Here is a 20533-nt window from a genome sequence, read left to right as displayed (position 1 = left end):
TACTCATTATTTTCTCAATGACAGCATCTCTAAGGGAGATGTTTAGAACTGCTTAACTTCAAATAATATTGTTTAACTTTTTTTTTTCAATAGAGAAAATGACATGACGTTAATATAAGCACCGTAACTTATACAATCAATCACTCTTTAAAATATTTATACCATAAATAATATTTTTCAAGCATTACAAGACCCATAAAAATAAGTTAAGTACTCATTATAGCAATCTCAACATTAGAATAAATTTTCATAGAGTACTTAAAGCTATGTTGAATTGAAAGACCTATAAAATTAAGATAAACAATTCATCTAATTAATTATGCATTGCTCTCATAAGTCATGCTAGACATACAAAAAGCAATCCCCTAAATAAGGAAAAGTTAAGGAGGGTTTCTTTTTTGTTTTCATTTGTTTCAAAAATTAGATAATCTTTCAAAACATGATAAATAAAAATAATAAATACTTTCATATTAAAAATATATAGTGAAAATTTTACATTTTAGGGCAAATTACACAATAAATAACTTTTTTTTCCATTTTCTCTTCCAAGTTAATAAAATTTCTCAACTTTTTTCTTTCTTATTTTTCTTTATTCGAACGCTGTTTTTTTTACTTCATTTCACTTTCATTTTTATTTTTTTTCTTTCCTCTATTTCACCCTTCATATCATAGAAAGTGACACATGTTCATATTAAAAGGCAAAGCAGAAAAACAAACAGTACGAGAAAATACATATCCTCCACTTCTCCATCAAATCTTCCTGTTCCTTTCTACAACCTACTAAAAACAACCATAGTTCTTAATGTTCGATACCATCATAGGTCGGACATCCCTTCTCCATAGTTTAGACGGCGTTTATGCTTGAAGAACCATTAGACCATAACTACAATCGAAGGGAATGTAATACAAGGTAAAATTGCCACAAACTACAATCCAACCCAATGGTTTAGCCCTTTTTCCCCTACTTCTCAATGTTTTCTCTAGAACGAATGTACATAATCAAATGCTAATTCCCAGACAAGCAAACAATATGAAACAAGAACCAAAAAAATTATATATAATATAAAAACATAAAAATAAAAATCAAGGAAAATCGGGGACAAAAGTTAGCAATAGAACTGAAATGTGCAAACCCGATAATATAGTTTTTACATGCTACCAGCTCGGCCTGGAGTGGGTTTTGGCTTCACTTTTGCCATGTCAACAAGGTCTCCAAATAACTTATCCTCTGGCTTGGAAGGCTTCCCAGATGGAGCATACGATGTGGTAGAAGCTTGGTAAGGGTTTCTCAAACTACTATCGTCTCTAACAGACATACCATACATTTGCCGTTCAATATATGGAACTCCTTGTTGCTGATAATGAACTCCTTGTCGTTGATCATAGCCGTATCCCATAAATTGGTTTCCGTACATCTGTTGAGGATACATCACAGGACCACCCTGCATTTGATGTGGAGCCATGCCCATGTAGGGTCCTGCAACACCTTGCATATGCTGAGGTTGCAAGCCCATTTGATTGCTCCCAACATGGTTATTCATTCCTGACATATGGCTGTTAGCATTTGGCTGCATATACATACCAACACCCTGGTCATTGCCCATTGTTTGAGGCCCCATAGGATGTCCAGAATTCTGCATGTGTGGATACTGAGCGCCCGCTAATGGACTTCCATTATCTGCTGCTGGTTGAGCTTCCCAAGGAGGTGGTGGCAATGATCCACTTTGTGTGCCTGTCAAACAAAAACAAAAATTGTGTTATGCAATGAAGTCCAAAATATGAGGGCACAAATCCTATATACATTTACATTCTCAATCCATCCAGGAACCAACCCAAGTACCCAGCATATCACCGTCAGTCAGTGGGTAAAGAAAAATGTTGCAACTTACACATTCCCCATGAACCAATTTAAAACCATTTTCTAGAAAGAAAATGTAATTGTGAAGGACTACAACCAAATAGAAATACGTATAAAATACAATGAAAAAACATTAAATGCACCATAAACAGGTGAAGGTGGTTGTTGCTGTTGCTGTTGGGCAACCTGACCATTCCAGGCAGGACCTGTATTTTGTGTATACAATGATTGCTCATACTGCTGAGGTGAACCTGCATTTGGGGCATTTCCATTGGGGTAAAATCCACCTTGAGATGTGACTGTTTGCTGTTGTTGAAATTGGGGAGCATATGGACTGGTTTGGCCAGCAACATTAGCTGGATGGGGTGGCTGGGAATTGACAGATGTAGGTGCATTATTTCCATTAGAAAACATATCAAAAAGAACAAGGGCATTCTGCTGAGAAACAGGACTGGCAGTTGGTTGTTCTCCTAGAGGAACAAGAGCATTTGATGAATCCGCTTTTGGTGAGTTATAGTCATCGCCACTGAGCAGGTCCCATTTGGGATCAACCTTGGCAGGAATTGTTGAACCATTAGAAGTTGGAGGTGCAGGAAGTAGTAACTGATTCAATGTTTGGGACCCTGCTTCAACATTAGAAGAGGATCTGCACATACATGTGAGTAAATAGATATGAGAGCAATGTAGCCAAAGGCATCAGATGATTCAGATCAACTTTAAAGTATCAATCTATTCCTAAGTGTTTATGAGTAAAATAACAAATATAGGTCTGCAGCCAAAACCAAAGGTTATGACCTAGCTCACGAATGACAACTCAATCAATTGATTATGATGAGTGAACTAAACAAAAAAAATAAAAAAAATTGACTTCTGATGGTCTAATATAACACGTCCCAAGTATCATACCCTAGATCTTAAAACACTTCCATACTTGGTAAATTTTAATGACTAAAATTAAACTATTCAAAAATAAAAAGAATAGCAAAGAACTTAGCATAGCATCAAACTCTAATGAAAGCAAACAATTTGAACTCAGTTTTAATTTATAAATCTTATAAAATATTCCTAATATCAAAGATATCATTCCAATAGAAATAATATAACAAGGTGCTAGAGTCCACATTTATTGGAAGTTATTATTTTTAATAGTAAACTTGTTTACATGAAAATTAGCCATCAACAATAAATTGCATGGACTCCAATACGGTAAAACTAATAGTAATTAGTAACATGCTAAAATGAATGCAGATGATATACATGAGCAAAGCAATAATGGAAAGAAACAAGAGACTTGCTTACCTCCCATCAGTTTGTTTGCTAGTATCTCCAGTATCAACCAAAGGAGCATCAATGTCTACAAGAGCTCCAGCAGGTGCAAGTGAAGGATTCAAATTCTCAGTGTGATTTTCGTTTTTGGTAGAAATTCCAGAAGAAATAGATTCGTGCTTGGCCAGTACACGCTGAAGATCATCATTCAGGGCTAGTCCTTGGCATAGCAGTGATTCATCCCTGGAAAAATTGACGGAAAAGACCATAATAATAACTACTATATTGTTTGGATAAAAATAATACATTTTACTAAAAATACAATGAACACGAAACAATGAGTAAAATATTGTACTCAGTCATCATTATATAATATCATGGAAAGGGATTCCAGGCCTTACGAAGTTGAGTTGACAAGGTGAACCACTCTCTGCTTGTAAGTTCGACACTGCTCCACCAAATCAACAATAACCTCCTGTCTAATCCCCTGAAAGTAATAACCAAGGTCATCCATGAGATGTCAAGTAGGTGTTTGTTATTTACGGCATGATAATCAATGATCACTTGAAATTAAATGTTGAAACAAAACATAAGTAGGGCATTTAGAAGGTTAAAATCAAATCTACTACAGTGAGGCTATTTTGGATTTGATGGCAAGGATGGAATGGAGAGGAATGAAATGAAAAAACATATTGGACTTAGGCAACGGGTATAAAAACAAATATACCGCAACAGGCAGGCTATGTTTTGATTTGATGGAACGGGTGGAATGGAGGGAATGAAATGGAATGACACTAGTTGCCATCTATAAAGTCCATACACTCCAAAAAGGACAAAGTATTGGTATCATATCCACATCCACATACTAATACATGTAAGATACTCTTAGATACATATACATGGAGTATACTCCCATTTTTTTTATTTTATTGACTAATACGTTTAGCATACAGTTCAGAATTCAGATACTTTGAATAGGACGAAAATTACATGGTGTGTTTGTTTCAAGGTTTTAAAAATTTATTCCCACAACTATGAACTTGGGAATGTAATCTACAATGTCACATGTTTGTTATAAGCTTTAAAAATTTACTCCCAAGTATTGTTCATACTTCATACCCGGGAATGTAGTAATACCTTGTTATACTTCATTTTTATCCTCATAGTAAGGGGTCAGAATGTTATATTTCCATAGCAATATGAGAGTTTATTTTCTAACTCAATTGCAACTTCCATTTTCACTCTTACTTTTTATTCTAATTATTTTGAGTTTTAAAAAATATTCCTAAGAATATTAAAATCTAACCGAACATATTTTTAAATTTACTCAAGAATAGCATTCTAGGAAAGTATTCCTATGAATGTCATTCTGAGAATGCAATATTATTCCTTGAAACAAATGTCACCATATAAACTATCTTTTCCTCCATCCTTAAAGGTTAAAGCTATATAGTAAATAATACACAATTATGTAGAGTCAAGACTTCTATTGATAGGGCAGGGCTACTGCTTTTTATGACATGCTAACACAGGTTGGGGGGAAATATGTAACTTTTGTAATAAACTAGGGGAAGAAATACATTCTGATAAGGGTAATGAAAAGATATGTTGTAAGTTGTAACTATGGTTTTTTGTTTAAAGTATATGGTTTTTTAATCCATGTGACGCATCATGTTCTGAATTTTTAACACTCATGTTCTTGTATCTGCGCTTTATAGGTTGCCACTATTTATTAGATTGTTTATTCCAAATGGAACCAAATAAAATTTATTGCATCCAATACCTGTATTTTCTACCCTGTTCCCTCAATTAGAGGTTATGGGATATTCTAATAGAGCGATAACTTTTGATTCCATTTTCTTCTCAAACAATGAAATAGAAACATTAATCCATTTCATCACAAAATATCCAAACACTGGTAACATAATGTTATTCCATTCCATCCCTTTTATTTCCATTTCATTCCACCAATCAGTAGATAGTCAAACATAGCCTAAGGATTCAAAAGAAGTCATCACAAGGTTGTTTTCCAGTCATCAAAACGTTTATTGCACCTTCGTGAGTCAAATTTGTTCTTTCCATAACCTACACCTACATCATGCTTTTGGGTTAAAGAAACAAAGAAACGCCCAACTAACTGCATAAGTATATCAGTTAAAAATACATAATGCGCTGCAGTGTATTGTCAAAAAATGATTAAACAAAAGTAAATATTTTCAAGCTGATAATATGTCCAAAATACCATAAAGGTCATTAGTCATAAGATGCAGCGAAAATTGGCCAACTTTCATCCCTGTAGTTTTTATTTCATTTTTAAGTTCTGTCCCCAAATTTTCATTTAGTCAACTTCAATTATTACTAGTTTACTGCCAATTTTTTTTGTTTATTTACATTCCTATAATCGGCGGCATCACTAGTGAAAACCTATTTGGCCTTGTCCCATAAACATTTTTCAACACCCTATAAATAACTCACCCATATCAGCAGTTTAAGCATAATGACAAAGAAGGAAGAGGGAACACAAAAAGCAGTCAATAAATTGAGTATCAGATTTACTCAATAAATCATTTAGAATTTAGAAATCCCAAGAAAAAACACAAATATTTGACAAACAAAAATGGAATTTGGTGAATATGAAATTCAATATTAACAATATAATACACATTCAACCAGATCAATAACACAATTTGAATGTATTTTATTTAATGTCACACCTATAATCTTCACAATCATTACAAAATAATTTATTTTTATACATTTATTTTATCATAAGTTGAATGTCTGAATTAAGTAACTTACTTCTTTGTTACTAGGGTCTAAGGCATTGAGCATTTCTGCAAGAACATCCATGATGCCACGTGCATTCTGAATTTCAGTCAAACTAGAAAAGAAAGATCAATCAGATATTAGAAGAAAATACTGCATAACTATATATGACAATCTGTACCAAAACTTAACTCTCATTATCATCACCCTAATACAAATACAAATACACACATGTGTTGGTGATTTCTCTGATGCTATCTTCTTTTTAAGGATAGAGAGTTTGAGAGAAGAGAGATGAGAGAGAAACAACTTAGAGAGAGAGTGACTGAGAGAGAGAGACCTCGTGAGAGAGTGACTGAGCGAGAGAGACCTCGTGAGAGAGAGAGAGCAACAGACAGAGAGAGTGAGAGAGTGCGAATCACCGGGAGAGGAAGGGAGATATGGAGAGACAACCGCAGGAGATATGTGACAGAACATTCCCTGAGACGCGGCAGCAAATCGAGGCAGCGAAGGCACGGAGACATGAACAGAAGGAACCTTTTCGATACTGCAAACAGAACGAGAAACAGGGACCAATGGGAGCACAAACATGATGAGAAGGATGCTAGCTACGGTAACATGGAAGGGTGGACGACGGTGGTCAACAGGAGGAAAGCAAATGAAAGGAAGAAGAGTACCTTAGAGGAGAGATTATCCTATAAGTGTGATACGTGGGGTAATCCTCCAAACTATCATCATAACTGGAGAAATAAGGAGGACATCACGTCCTATTATTTCACCCATTTCACAGATGAGGTCAACGAGGTGAGGCTCTGGGAGAAGTTTAAGTTATGGGGGGACGTTCGTGAGGTGTACATTGCCAAACGCCGTAACAAGGATGGTAGGAGATATGGGTTTGTGCGGTTTAAGGGAGTTTCAGACATAAAGCACTTGGAGATAAAGCTGGATAATATTTTCATCGATAATCAAAAACTGTTCGTCAACCTCCCTAGGTTCGCAAGATCAGTCTGGAAGTTAGAGGCGCAGCCAAAGGTTGGTAAGGGAGGGGTGTCAGATAAAGACACTATCAGAAGTCCACAGGATAACAGCAGACCACGGCAGAGATCCTATGCGGAGGTCGCGGCTCAGGGAGGAGCTTCAGCTGGAACGACGAGTTGCGAGGGAGAAACACCAGTCATCACGATCACACTCCATGAAGGTCATGATTACTGGTGCAAGGGGGCCTGGGTTGGCAGACTAAAGAAACACACGGCGATGGAGTTACTGGAGGATCACATATCGTGGGAACTAGGGTACAATATCAGTACCAAATTCCTCGGTGACGATATGATCCTCCTAACTGGCCTGTCGGAGGACAAAGCTCAACAGATTATCAGAACGGAGGTTGACGGTGGAAACTCTCTGTTCTATTCCTTCGAGAAATGGCGGCCGGAGTGTAGACCAAACAACCGGGTTGTCTGGATACAACTCTGGGGATTCCCGGTTGAAGCGTGGGACGTCGACCACATGAAGAAGGCTATATCTGTTATCGGTGATGTTATTGAACCCGACGAAGACACAGACGATCGCCGCCGTTTGGACCGTGCTCGACTGCTCGTTCGGACACCCCTTCCGCCGGCGATCACGAAGGAGATCACTGTGCGTACTGGGGACGTTGATCACAAGGTGTGGATGGTGGAGGAGATTGGAGACGATGTGGGTATGAGGAACAGGAGAACCCCTTCGTCAGTAGGGTGGACAGACGAAATCACGTCTGTAGAAGACGGTGATGCCGCCGTTCACGACGACGAAGACTCGTCATAGTCGTACTCGCCGGAGATATCCTCGACAAAGACCATGAGTCGTTCGAACCATTGGTCTCTCGATAAACCCAGCGGACAACGATTCCAAACACCCACCCTTTAAAGTCCGCTGGATAATAACCAAATTGACGATGCATGCACAGAGAAGTCAGACGACAGAGGGGCGCATACCCAGGGCCCTTTCTCGGCAAAGGTTGACCTTGTGGCTGGCCTTGCAGAGAAGGTTCAGAGTAGTGTATCATCAGAAAGGGTAACTTCGGCCTCTGTAACTCCTGGGTCTCGACAGCATACTAGTGATCAGCAAGGAAAGTTTTTGAATTGTGAAGAAGGAGCTTTAGAGGATGAGAACTTTTATGGGGAAAGTCACGGGCTCGTAACGGATATGAGATCCCAACCTGGGATGTCTTCTCCTCAGCCTCAAAAGCTTACTGGGCCAACCTCTAACTCGGGCCCAATAATGAAGACAGAGGGGAGTAAAGAGGAAAACTACCCAAGTCAGGCCCAATCTTTTAAAGGGAGCCCTATTATGCTTCCTAAAGTCTACGTTAGGCAGAGATTTGGCAAATCCAAAGTTGGCCCTCTTTAGCCTGTAATAGAAGAAGCTAGCATGTTAATGGAGGACGGCGGCTCGGGTGCTTTATATAATTCTCCTTGTAAAGGCCCAAACAACATGATACCAGAAGCAATTGACGGGCTCAAGAATACTTCAGATAACAATTCAGAAGTCATGGAAGAGGCCAAGCAACAATGGCAACTCGCAAAAATCATAGGCCTTCAATCTACAGCAGACCAACATGACTGTATCCAGAGCTTTGCAACAATGGAGTCTCGGGACAGGAAAGAAGCATTCAAGATGGGAAATAAGAATATTCAGAGATGAATATTCTGTCCTACAACATAAGAGGGTTGGGTAGAGGCATCAAGTGGGCTTCTATCAGAAACTTGGTGGGGAAATTTCACATTGACTTACTGTGTCTTCAGGAAACTAAAAAGGAAGTCTTGGATAAAGCTGCTTGTCAATTGCTGTGGGGCCAACCTGATGTGGCTTGGGAATGGCAGCCTGCTGTTAATGCAGCTGGGGGTCTGCTTTGTGTCTGGAATAATAGTAATTTTCAGGTTGATTTTCGTTTCTCTGATAAGGATTTCATTATGCTGGGTGGGGTTTGGCTGCCTCAAATGCAAAGGGTGGTTGTGATTAATGTTTATGCCTCCTGTGATCCTGCTGGGAAAAGACAGATGTGGCAAAACCTTATTAATAGAAAGTCTCAGTCTCAAGACTCTTGTTGGTGCCTGGTTGGGGATTTCAATTGTATTAGGAATCCTTTAAAAAGAATGGGGAATAACCGACTCAGACTCTTCCATCATTGCTGATTTCAATGAATGGCTTGCTGTTATGGAGGTGGACGACATTCCTTGCATGGGCAAGCCTTATACTTGGGTGAGGCCAAATGGAACCTGCAAAAGCAAGTTAGACAGGGTGCTGGTTTCTGATGGGTGGCTAGGTAAATGGCCTGATAGCTCTCAACACAACCTTGAGAGGAACTATTCTGACCACTGTCCTATCATCCTCAAATCAAAGAATATTGATTGGGGTCCTAAGCCTTTTAAGGTTTTTGATGGTTGGTTAAATATCAAGGAGTATCAAAGGGTGGTGAAGGATTGCTGGTCTGCCTTTCAGCCCATGGGGTGGGGAGGTTTCGTTTTAAAAAACAAGCTTAAGCTCCTTAAACACAGGCTGAAAGTGTGGAGTAAAGATAACACAGCAGATTTATGTTCTCAAGTAAAGCAACTTCAGCAGAATCTGAATGACTTGGAAAATTCAATGTCATCTCAGCCTTCGGAGCAGCAAGCTAAACAGCTGAAGAAAGTCCAATCTGAGCTTTGGGAAAAAGCTAATCTTCATGAATCTATCATGAGACAAAAGTCCAGAAGTAAATGGATTAAAGAGGGTGATAGAAATAGCTCGTATTTCCATAAGCTAATCAATTACAGCAGAAGGAGAAATGCTTTAAGGGGTCTGATGATTGATGGAGCTTGGGTTGAAGACCCTTCCTTGGTTAAGGCTGAGGTTTTGCAGCACTTTCAGAACAGATTCCAAGAACCTCATGCTCATAGACCTAATCTAGATGGGATATCTTTCAGTGCTTTAACTCCTTCTCAGAGAGACATCATGGTTGAACCTTTCAAGGAAGAGGAGGTGACTTGCACTGTGTGGAGCTGTGGAAATGACAAAAGTCCAGGGCCTGATGGATTTAATTTCAGGTTTATTAAGCACTTTTGGAAGGAGCTTAAACCTGATTTCCTTAGATTCATTGCAGAATTCTTTGTTAATGCCTCATTTCCTAAAGGAAGCAATTCTTCCTTCATTGCTCTTATTCCTAAAGTAAAGGACCCCCAAGCTATTAATGATTTCAGACCAATCTCCCTCATAGGCTTTATCTACAAAATTATTGCCAAACTGCTGGCTAACAGGTTGAGAAAGGTCTTGCCTTACCTTATTGATGAAAGGCAGACAGCCTTTATAAAAGGCAGACAACTACTTCATGGAGTTTTGGTGGCTAATGAGGTGATTGAAGAAACTAGAAGATCAAAGAAGCCTTGCATGGTCTTTAAAGTGGATTTTGAGAAGGCCTATGATTCTGTGTCTTGGCATGTTCTTTTCTACATGCTGAGAAGAATGGGGTTTCATGAAAGATGGATTGGGTGGATTAGGGCTTGCCTCACTTCAGCTTCCATATCCATTCTTGTTAATGGAAGCCCAACTTCTGAATTCAGGCCTCAAAGAGGGTTGAGACAAGGGGACCCGTTGGCACCCCTTCTATTTGATTTAGTGGCTGAAGGTATGACTGGTTTGATGAGGGAAGTAGTTTCAAAAAATTGCTTCAGAAGTTTCTTGGTGGGGAATAGCATGGAGCCTGTGAATGTTCTCCAGTACGCTGATGATACAGTATTTTTCGGAGAAGCTAACATGGAGAATGTCAGAGTTGTGAAGGTCATTCTTAGAAGCTTTGAGATGGTCTCTGGTTCGAAGATCAATTTCGCAAAGAGCCAATTTGGAGCCATAGGCCAGTCTGGGGACTGGTGCACCTCTGCTGCTGCATACCTCAATTGTGATCTGCTCCAGCTTCCTTTTTGCTATTTAGGAATTCCAATTGGTGTCAACCCGAGGAGAACAGCGGTCTGGGATCCGATTATAAGGAAGTTTGAGGCTAAATTAAGCAAATGGAATCAGAAAAATATTTCTATGGCTGGTAGAATCACCCTTATCAATGCTGTCTTAACAGCATTACCTTTGTTTTTCTTGTCCTTTTTCAGGGCCCCCTCGGCTGTGATCAATAGATTATCTACCATCCAAAGACATTTTCTTTGGGGGGGTAATCGAGAAGGGAAGAAGATTGCTTGGGTATCTTGGACTCGCTGCTGTTCTTCTAGAGATATGGGAGGTTTGGGGATTAAAGACATTAAAGTCCTCAATAAGGCTCTTTTATTCAAATGGAAATGGATGTTGTTCCACCAGCCTGATCATCTTTGGAACAGGATTTTGGTCTCCAAATACAAAGGTTGGAGGGGATTGGATCAAGGGCCTAAAAAGCACTATTTCTCTACTTGGTGGGCTGACCTAAGAGCCATCATCCAACACCAGAGTATGAATGTTGCTCTTAACCAAATTTGCTGGAAGGTGGGTAGGGGAGATAAGTTCCTCTTTTGGGAAGATCCTTGGGTTGATGAGGGGACTCCCTTAAAAGACCAATTCCCTGAATTATTCAGAATTTCTTCCCAAAGACTTTGTAGGGTGGCAGATGTGGGGTTTTGCTCTGAAAATGGGTGGGTCTGGAACCTTTCTTGGAGAAGACATCTATTTGATAATGAGATGGAGACAGCTTCTAAATTTATTGATCAACTATCAGCAATTAGGCTAAACATCAACCTGCAGGACACATGGACCTGGAGAGCTGAAACTAATGGGAATTTTTCTACTAAAACTGCATACCAAGTTATCAAATCTGAGCAGTCTTATGAAGGCCAGCACCTGGGTTTCCAGCAACTTTGGGAGATTAAAATTCCTCCTAGAGCCTTATCTTTTGCTTGGAGATTGCTATGGGATAGACTCCTCCCTACTAAGGATAATTTAATTAAGAGACAAATCCATATTAACAATGACCTTTGTCCCTTCTGCCATAGCCAACCTGAATCCGCCTCTCATTTGTTCTTCTCATGTGCTAAGGTTCTGCCTCTCTGGTGGGATTTCTTCTCATGGGTGAAGGAAGACAGGGTCATCCATTGCAGGCCCATCGATAACTTCCTCCAACATCATCCTTTAGCAGGATCAAAGGGGTCTAATAGAAGATGGAAGATGTGGTGGATAGCAGTTACATATACAATCTGGAAGTTCAGAAATGAGTTGATTTTTCATAATCAACCCTTTGATATCCCTAAGCTGGCTGATTCATCTCTTTTCCTCATGTGGACTTGGTTGAGGGGATGGGAAAGGGACTTCAAGGTTCCTTTCCAGTGTTGGTCTTCAGCAATGCCTCTAGTCTTTATTTAATTAATGTTTTCACTGTAGGGCAGGGTGGGGGCATGTTGTTTGTTGTTTGTTTTAGTTCCTGCTCGTACAGGATCCCTTCCCTTTATATCTTGTAGTACCTCTGGTACTTCTTATTATTAATATAGATTATCTTTGCATTTCAAAAAAAAAAAACAAATACATACATGTAACATGCTCATCGCACCAAGTGAATGAAATTTAAATCCATGGAAACTCATACAGCTTATTTCATAACAGTTAAAAAGTCACTGATGAATAAAGAAAAAGGTTCTAAGATCAAAACTTGATTCCTACTCTAAGCTATATTTTGCATATTTCTTTTACTTTTCATTGGTTCCCCAAACACCACCAAACTTTGCTTGATTCCATAAGGAGAAAGATTATGTAACATCCATTAAAAAGAACATGGCTAGGCCAGTCACAAAAAAGAACATGGTTTCAAATGTGATAATCTGTAGGGCAAAGAAATTCTGCCATTGTTATAGATGTGGTAATGTACTTACGATACTTATGACTATGCACACACACTGTATAAAATCATGTCACAACCATAAGTAAACTTATGAATCAATAAGAATTACGTTAACCTCCTTTTATATAAAAAGAAAAGAAAAGGAATTAGATCCATACTTGAGTGTTGGAAACTCAGACTCTGCAGAGGACTGAGCTGCGTCCTGGTCAACATTTGTGTCGCGTATATTTTGAGGGTAAGATGCCAATGGCTGTGTTTGTGGAGGTGTGAATACAGGTGCAGATTGTTCCGACCTCTGAGGGAATACTGCCCCAGCACGCTGAAATAAACAAATACTTTATATAATAAACTAAATGGAAAAACAGCTAGATTCAAAAATGGTTAGTGTAAATATTCGAAGTGTAACAATTCACACTCAAATGCCAAAACCTATATATAAGGGCTTGTTTGGGGTGGATTTTAGTTGTAAATTTCCAAAATTTTAAAAACAACCAATTTTTAGTTTTAGTTTCAAAAATTTTAAAAACTACTTTCTAAAATTTTGTAGTTTTTTTTTCTCTAATTTTTAGTTTCAAAATAAACTCATTTTGAAAGTTTCTAATCTTATCACAATGAGTTTAAGGGTGTGTTCTTGTAGTGATGACAACGACAACGACAACGACAGTGCCGATAACGGTAATGGCAACAATAGCAGTGCCGGTGGTGGTGGCGATAGTGGTGGTGGTGGCAGCGGTGACAGTAGTGATGATGTGGGTGGTGTGGTGGTGGTCGGCAGCGGCAGCAGTAGTGGTGGTGATGTCGTGGTGCCAACGATGATGGCGGCATGGCTGTGACAGTGGTGGTGGCGGTAGTGGTGGCAGCGGGAGGGCATTGTCAAATGTAGGGAGTGTTCTTTTTTATTTAAAACTAAACCAAATTCACATCCTTTTTTCTTGGTTTTGAAAATGAATATAAAAGTGTTTTGAAATTGAGTTAAAAACCATTTGAGCTCCATTTTTGCTAAATGTTTTGTTTTGAATATTGCATTTGAAAACCAAAAACTTGAAACCACCCCAAACTGTCCCTAAGCTATCAGATAAGAACATTGCATCCAAAACAAAAATGCTAGATATTGATTGCTCTAGTGAACAGCTTTCCTTCATTTTCACAATGGCAAGAGGAAAACTTGGCAACAAAAATCTCTATGTTTAAAACTTTATAATAAACATTACCAACAGTTCCTGGTATGCAGCATAATATTGTGGATATCTTGCCCTTGGGCCTCCAAAAGCTTCTTGCCAAGTATCTACAAGAACCAGTATCTTTTCTTTGACATGAAAATCAGGCTACAATTGGCATGACAAATCACATCAACATATTTTACATGAAGAAAACAGAAACATCAGAAAGCTGCAAAAATATTCAAGAAATTATGTATACCTTTTTCTTTACTATTTTCACCATCTCATGAAGCACATCTCTTTCTGCAACATGCATGTGAACAATATCTCCACAGTTCTTTATGATTGTCTCCAACAACTTTAATACAATGGACCAACAGAAAACCAAATGAATTTTTCAAATCATCAAATGATCTAGACAAGTAAATTATATGCAGATCAGAGAGAATGCATCTTAGCTGAACAAGCATCATTTAAAAAGGCACCCAAGGTACTCTCTGATAAGAAATGATTCAATGGAGGGAGGCCCCTTAAAGTTTTTACTCCTAGGCCCAAAAGACCCAAGGACAAAACAGTAGATTAGCCTCAGCGTTGCTAGGAAGTAGTGGAAAGGGAAGTTAGTTAGAGGAGAGAGAAAAGGTAGGGAAGAGTTTTGTTATTAGTAGGGGGATGGATCGATGTGAGGGTACGAAGGAAATTGGCTAGAATTGGGAGTCCAGAGTTAATTCTCTGACTTGAGGGAGCTTTGCTCTCATATTTATCATTGTATTGCCGCTTTTATCTTTTACATTACATAATCACAGAATTCTCTAATAGGAGTTCCTATCACTCAAAAATTAGTTTGTATTCCATGCCAGCATAGTTAAAAGACTTTCAATTTGAACACCAAAAATGTAATGATAGGCTTCTCATGAAGCCTATTACCATACAAAAAAAGGAATGGTTGACGATGTGAGATTTTAAGACTGAATGGACAGATTAGAGTGGTAATAAATGGATTAGCATAGTAATGTGTTCAATCCATTGTTTGGGAGATTGGAATGGAACAGCATTGTTTAGGGGATTGGAATGGAACACTTCTCCCTCTTTATTTTTATATGATTATATAGTATATACAATTTCAAGCCATGAAAGAAAACAGAAGCCCAATGTGATTTGATTACTAAAAGTGACTTTTAATTTCAAGAAGCAATTGACCCCCTCCCCAACAACTCAACCAACCAGTAGCAACATCCCCTCTATAAGTATGCCAAGGTTTTGATTTGAACCCTATACGGTCTGTGTGGAGCTTGCTAAGAGCAGTAAGGCACTGGTATAGTAATAGTCTCATGCTTGAAAAATGAAAATTCTGAGAAACATCCTCCAATTCTATGTTTTCAGAAAAACATTGTAACTTCGAATCAATGGAGAGGAACCCCCCTCCAAAACTTCCAATAATGAGTTGTATACATAAACCTTTCTACTCCACACCGTTCCACCACTCCATTTAAGAACCATTCTGCATTCTTTTCTTTATTGCAAACATAGTCTCAATTGATTGCAAGTCAAATCAGGCAAAATTATAAAAACAATTAAGGCCTATCAATTGTAATGGAAATTACTATTTCAAATGTTCCTGATAATGAAATCCACAAACACCATAGCACATCCTATTGTAAAGGACTGCAATCAACCACTCATTTAGAAATCCTACATTTGAAAGCAATACCCAAAAGCCACAAAGCAACTTAGCAAACAATAACAGCACAAATGTGCATTACATTCTACGTGAAATTGACTGCAGTGGTACAAGGGTAAATTATGCTTAATTGTCAGGTTTCTGTTTCAACTTTCAGCTACTGCATACAATGGTTCGCACTAATGTGGCATTAACCACTGTTCAAACTCTGAATCATAGGTATTGTAGCAATGTTATTTATATTTTATAAATTTAAGTGCTTTTTTAGTTTATTTAGTTTGGATTATGTGCAAATTTGGTCCCCCAAGTATTATTTAGCCAATTCAATCCTTCTATTTTTAATCTTAAGCAACTTTGATCCCTCTATTTTCTTCTAAATAAAACCCTCAAGTTCTCATTTCCTACCCAAAATCCTCACAAATTCAATCAATTAAATTGTTTAAAAAGAATTTACTCAGAACTTACCTAGCAAAACATCAAAATTCACCCAAAAAAGAAATCTCAAAATTCTTTCTCTTCAAACTCTAATTTTGATCACATCCCATAAAATCCTTCAAATTTATTAAATTCCCACTAACTTTTTTACTTCTAAACTTTTAAAATCATTTTATATCCTAAGTTCATCATAAACCCCCAAATATATGGATACAAAATGAGAATTTGAAGGTTTTAGATAGAAAAAATTGACAAAGGGACCACATTTGATTTTAAAAATAGGACTTAATTGGCTCAAAAAAACTTGTGGGGCCAAAACTGTACATAGTCCAAATTTAATAACCCTATTTTATTTGTCTTCTTGAATTGGACATTTTCTGAGGATTAGGATTTGTTTTCAATTAAGGGTTTTAATAAATGGGCTTAATGGTCATAAAACATTATAGTTCAGATTTCTTAATATTCAAAATTAAACTTAATAATATTCAGTTGTGCACATATTTCTTCAACCAATAGTAATATACCTTATTTCTTCATCCAATAAACTGAACTAACTAACTAATGCGTATCTATCAATCATATATCATCGTCCATTATTAGAAAATTGATGGCAATGAAGACAGCAAAATTTTGGAGTGAGCAGTATTGTCTAAAATAAAACAAAAATTTCACCCATTTGGAGGACATCTTTAACAATAGTATAACCCCAGCTAATCACATACATATCCAGAAGTTGATACTTTCTCTTTCTTTCCCAAGAAGAAAACAACATAAGGAAGACAAAGGTAATTTGAATATTCTTCATTCTTTCGGAAACACCTTTTCCTACAGTTCACTGCATACTACTATAACTCCATAAGTAAAATATCACACAGTTGCCTATTTTGAATTCCATTATATCATCCCCAGATAAAAGTTGACAAAAGCTTCCACCATATTTATCAATCAACCTGGAAATTTTATATTCAAAGAACCAGACGAACATTAAGTTCCCTTCTCATCTAACAAAATTTTGCTTATCTGATGACATTTGGATGGAATGGAATTCCCATATTTTCAAAGGCATCCATTTTACCTTGAGCTTGAAATGGGACAGAATTATGTTTGTATCCACTATCTATCAGCTCACAGTAGTTTAAACCAAATATCCATTTCAAACAAGAAGAAACAATAAACATTTATTCTAATTTTTAGGTCTGTTGTTGTATGAGAATATCTTCTCCCTAGTTGGATTGTCCTTTTCTCTATACTATTTGGTACTTTACTACTTTTATATTATACAGGAAAGAAAAGCATCTTAAAAATATTCATAAAACTTACTGCAGTGAACACCATCATCTTTCACCAAAAAAAAAAATGAACACCATCATCATTCAAAAATCAGTCAAGAATGTAAAGTTTAGAAGGTCAAAATGGTGCAATTGAAGCAAACATGCTTAAATACAAAAAGAATTTAGAACAATGCCAACAACAGAGTTTAAGAGAAAAAAGGTTGTATTACAACACTCTTGCTTACAGTTAGTGCAAGAAGTTGAACTTTTGAATTTTTACTTCCAATCCGCTTCTTTATACCTTTAACAACATCCTTTGCTTGCCTGATAATCATAACCAAACAGAGTTCTCAATACTTATACAAAGAAAATCCAAACATTATACATCAAATATTCTAATTCCAGTTAAACACTTCTATATAAAAAAAATAATTAAAGAAAAAGTTATCCAGTGCAAAACGGTGTAGACACAAGCTTGTAGAACACCAAAGATGTAAGACAAAATTTTGAAAGAAGTGTAAATTTTGAAACAATAAGAGCTAATATACAATCAGATACCTGAAAGTGATAATTTATGTTGCTATGATCCCTAACAATGTATAATTAGTCCCTGTTAGATTACATTTATCTTTACATGATCTTGTATATATTATTACACAAAAACTTATGATTCTGATTGATATGTAATTACCTAATAATCAGTAATTGATTGATATGTAATCAATATTGATTCTGATTTCTCCATTATAAATAAAGATGAGATGTGGTCATCTAAGACACAAAATTACAGTAAAACTAAAACACTGCTATATGGTATCAAAGCTTAGGTTATTCTTGACAGAGGAATAACAAAATTCGTCCTCCACAACCTACTGTCCCAGATGGACCTCTCTGCTAGTCATCCTATCCAGCAACCTATTTCCACATCCAGAGGACCTTTCTGCTTTCCGGCAACCTATTTCAGCATTTCTATGAGCCCTTTTACCCAATGATGGCCCTTTCTCCTCTTTCGGCAATCCTTTTCATCTGCTTTGCATTTCGGCAACTTTTTTTACCTTTTCCGGCACAGTTTCCGGCAACCGCTGCCACTGCCGCCGTCCGTGGTCAGAGCTCTAGCGACCTTTCCAGTCAGAGACCCCGCCATTCAACTTCTCAAAGGCCGATCTGTCCGTTTCTCAGGCCACCGCCTCCTTTCAAGCGCACCCACGCGTATGATCTTTGTTGTGCCAACACCACCAGTCCGCACTTCAAACCGGCACGTGACGGCTCGTCCGGCCACATTTCCAGCCTCTGATTTCTGGTGACAGGCTCCCCACACTGAGTGGCGCACAAAGCCCAATCCCTTTGAGTCGTTCCGGGACTATTTTTGTTTGTCGGGCCTTATTTTTCACACTTTATCTGTTTTTCCTTTGTTTTTACATTCTCATGCAGGCCCTCTTCGCAGTAAACAGTACCGCAAGGCTGCTATGGCCTTGTTTGGCAGACTTCCGGACGCCTTTTCGTTGGCACTTACCTTCAACCATTGTCGCCCATCGCCAAACTGCCAAAGACCGACATGCTGTCCATGTGCACAACCAACTCAAAACACCACCACACACAACCCCACGTAGGGCCCTAGCGCGTGAAGTTCATGCACACGAAGCGTGACCCATCTCCAGCAAACCATCTTTCATTTCTATCTAATTGACCACAAATTTGTAACAAGTTCGGTTCATATGACATATATGCTTAAGCTTGAGGGGGAGTGTTAGATTACATTTATCTTTACATTATCTTGTATTTATTATTACATAGAAACATATGATTCTGATTGATATGTAATTACCTAATAATCAGTAATTGATTGATATGTAACCAGTATTGATTCTGATTTCTCCATTATAAATAAAGATGAGATTCAAGACACACAACATTACAATAAAACACTGTTATAGTCCCCAAAAGTGTCAACTTTTTAACAAATTCACACTACCATTTTGTCAACTAGCAAACAATTTCATCCCTAGAATGACCAATAATTTGTATAAATGAAAACTTTCATAACCAAAGCAACACAAGATGCCACTTTCTGAATCAACTTTTATAGTATCAACTAAAATCATAACAGAGCAGGAAAAAATATCACTGAAGGCTTATAATTTATATAACTCCACATAGAATATCACAAGGAAATTAGATGCCACCTAGCATATGCACACACGTCTGAATCACACACAATCGAGGAGAACCCACAGTAGCCATCAACATCACTGGTTGCTCAATTCAAAAAGTTTCAGAAAAAATTCTATACAACAAGAACACTATCACTCAAACCAACTTTGAAACACGCACATATCATACGGTAAACGGTTACAATCTCCTGTTCCATTCCAACCTACAACAGCTCACGCATCGATCGGAATCCATTCACACCACCATAACAAGCGCAATTGCAACCTTAAATTTTCGGTTCGCCAAAAGAGCGAAAAAACGATAAAAAAACAAAAAAAGATGATTCGCGTTTGGCGGATTAGAGAAAAACGGTGCGTTTTGGAGGAAAGAGTGCAAAAAAGGAAAACGCACCCAGGGTCATGATTGAGCATGTCGCAGATCTCGATGTTCATGGCCCAATCAGGCCCTATGAGCATGTCGCTCGTGGCGCGTTCCACCATGGAATTCACCATCTCCTCCGGTCACCGGTGCGATTCGAAACTCTCAGCGAGATCGGCGATTCTCCGACGACCATAAATCGAACCACCGGTGCAATCGGAGAACACGATTCCGACACCGCGCTCTCTCTCTCTCTCTCTCTCTCTAAAGAAACGAAGATTGATGCGAGAGTTTGGTGGATTCCGTTGCTGAGGGAAAGGTTTGGAATGGGGTTAGAATTGGAAGTTTGAAGTTGGAAAAGACGAAAGAGGAATATAAGCACTGAGCTTATGAGAAGGTACCACGTGTCCGCTGAGGTGCGATTCGCACCCTGATGCCGTTCTTTTGCCGACCACTTTTGAATCAACGATGCTGCACCTGAGGTTGCATAGGCCAGCCTAGCAGACCCACCTGCCTTACAAAAATTAATCAACCCGACAACAACCAAAAAAAAAAAGTAAGATTATCCTGGCAAAATTAATTAGTAGTAAAATTAAAAAATTAATTTATTAATTATAGGTATTATGTAAAAATAATTATTAAAATAATTGAAAAGTGCAAAATAATAAAAAAATAAAAAAATATAATTTATTTAAAAAAGATAATAAGAAAAATAAATAAATATATTTAGAATAAAAATGAAATAAA

At 37.8% G+C, this 20533-nt stretch overlaps 1 protein-coding gene across 1 annotated transcript; it reads right to left on the bottom strand.

The window, feature by feature from the left end:
• Window positions 1-708: 708 nt before the first annotated feature.
• LOC114394258 (TOM1-like protein 9) lies at window positions 709-20153 on the bottom strand. Its single transcript, XM_028355934.1, has 10 exons — window positions 19820-20153; window positions 17503-17581; window positions 14133-14231; window positions 13925-14038; window positions 12872-13032; window positions 5924-6005; window positions 3526-3611; window positions 3158-3367; window positions 2002-2504; window positions 709-1732 (listed from the first exon to the last, which is right to left on the bottom strand). Exons 1-10 carry the CDS (start codon window positions 19918-19920, stop codon window positions 1149-1151), a joined length of 2019 nt encoding a protein of 672 aa, XP_028211735.1. The 5' UTR covers window positions 19921-20153; the 3' UTR covers window positions 709-1148.
• Window positions 20154-20533: the final 380 nt, after the last annotated feature.

This window comes from Glycine soja, chromosome 17 (genome assembly GCF_004193775.1).
Source record: "Glycine soja cultivar W05 chromosome 17, ASM419377v2, whole genome shotgun sequence".
Taxonomy (NCBI): domain Eukaryota; kingdom Viridiplantae; phylum Streptophyta; class Magnoliopsida; order Fabales; family Fabaceae; genus Glycine; species Glycine soja.
Note: the sequence above shows the minus strand (reverse complement) of the source record. Positions and strands in the feature narration are given on the sequence as shown.

Bases quoted from the DNA above. Each gene is read 5' to 3' on its own strand.
- LOC114394258 (XM_028355934.1), bottom strand. From the start codon at position 19,920: ATGGTGAATTCCATGGTGGAACGCGCCACGAGCGACATGCTCATAGGG. The intron at 6,006-12,871 runs GTATGGATCTAA...TTTCTTTTCTAG, and splicing joins TCTGAGTTTCCAACACTCAA to TTTGACTGAAATTCAGAATG. The intron at 2,505-3,157 runs GTAAGCAAGTCT...ATGTATGTGCAG, and splicing joins AGCAAACAAACTGATGGGAG to ATCCTCTTCTAATGTTGAAG.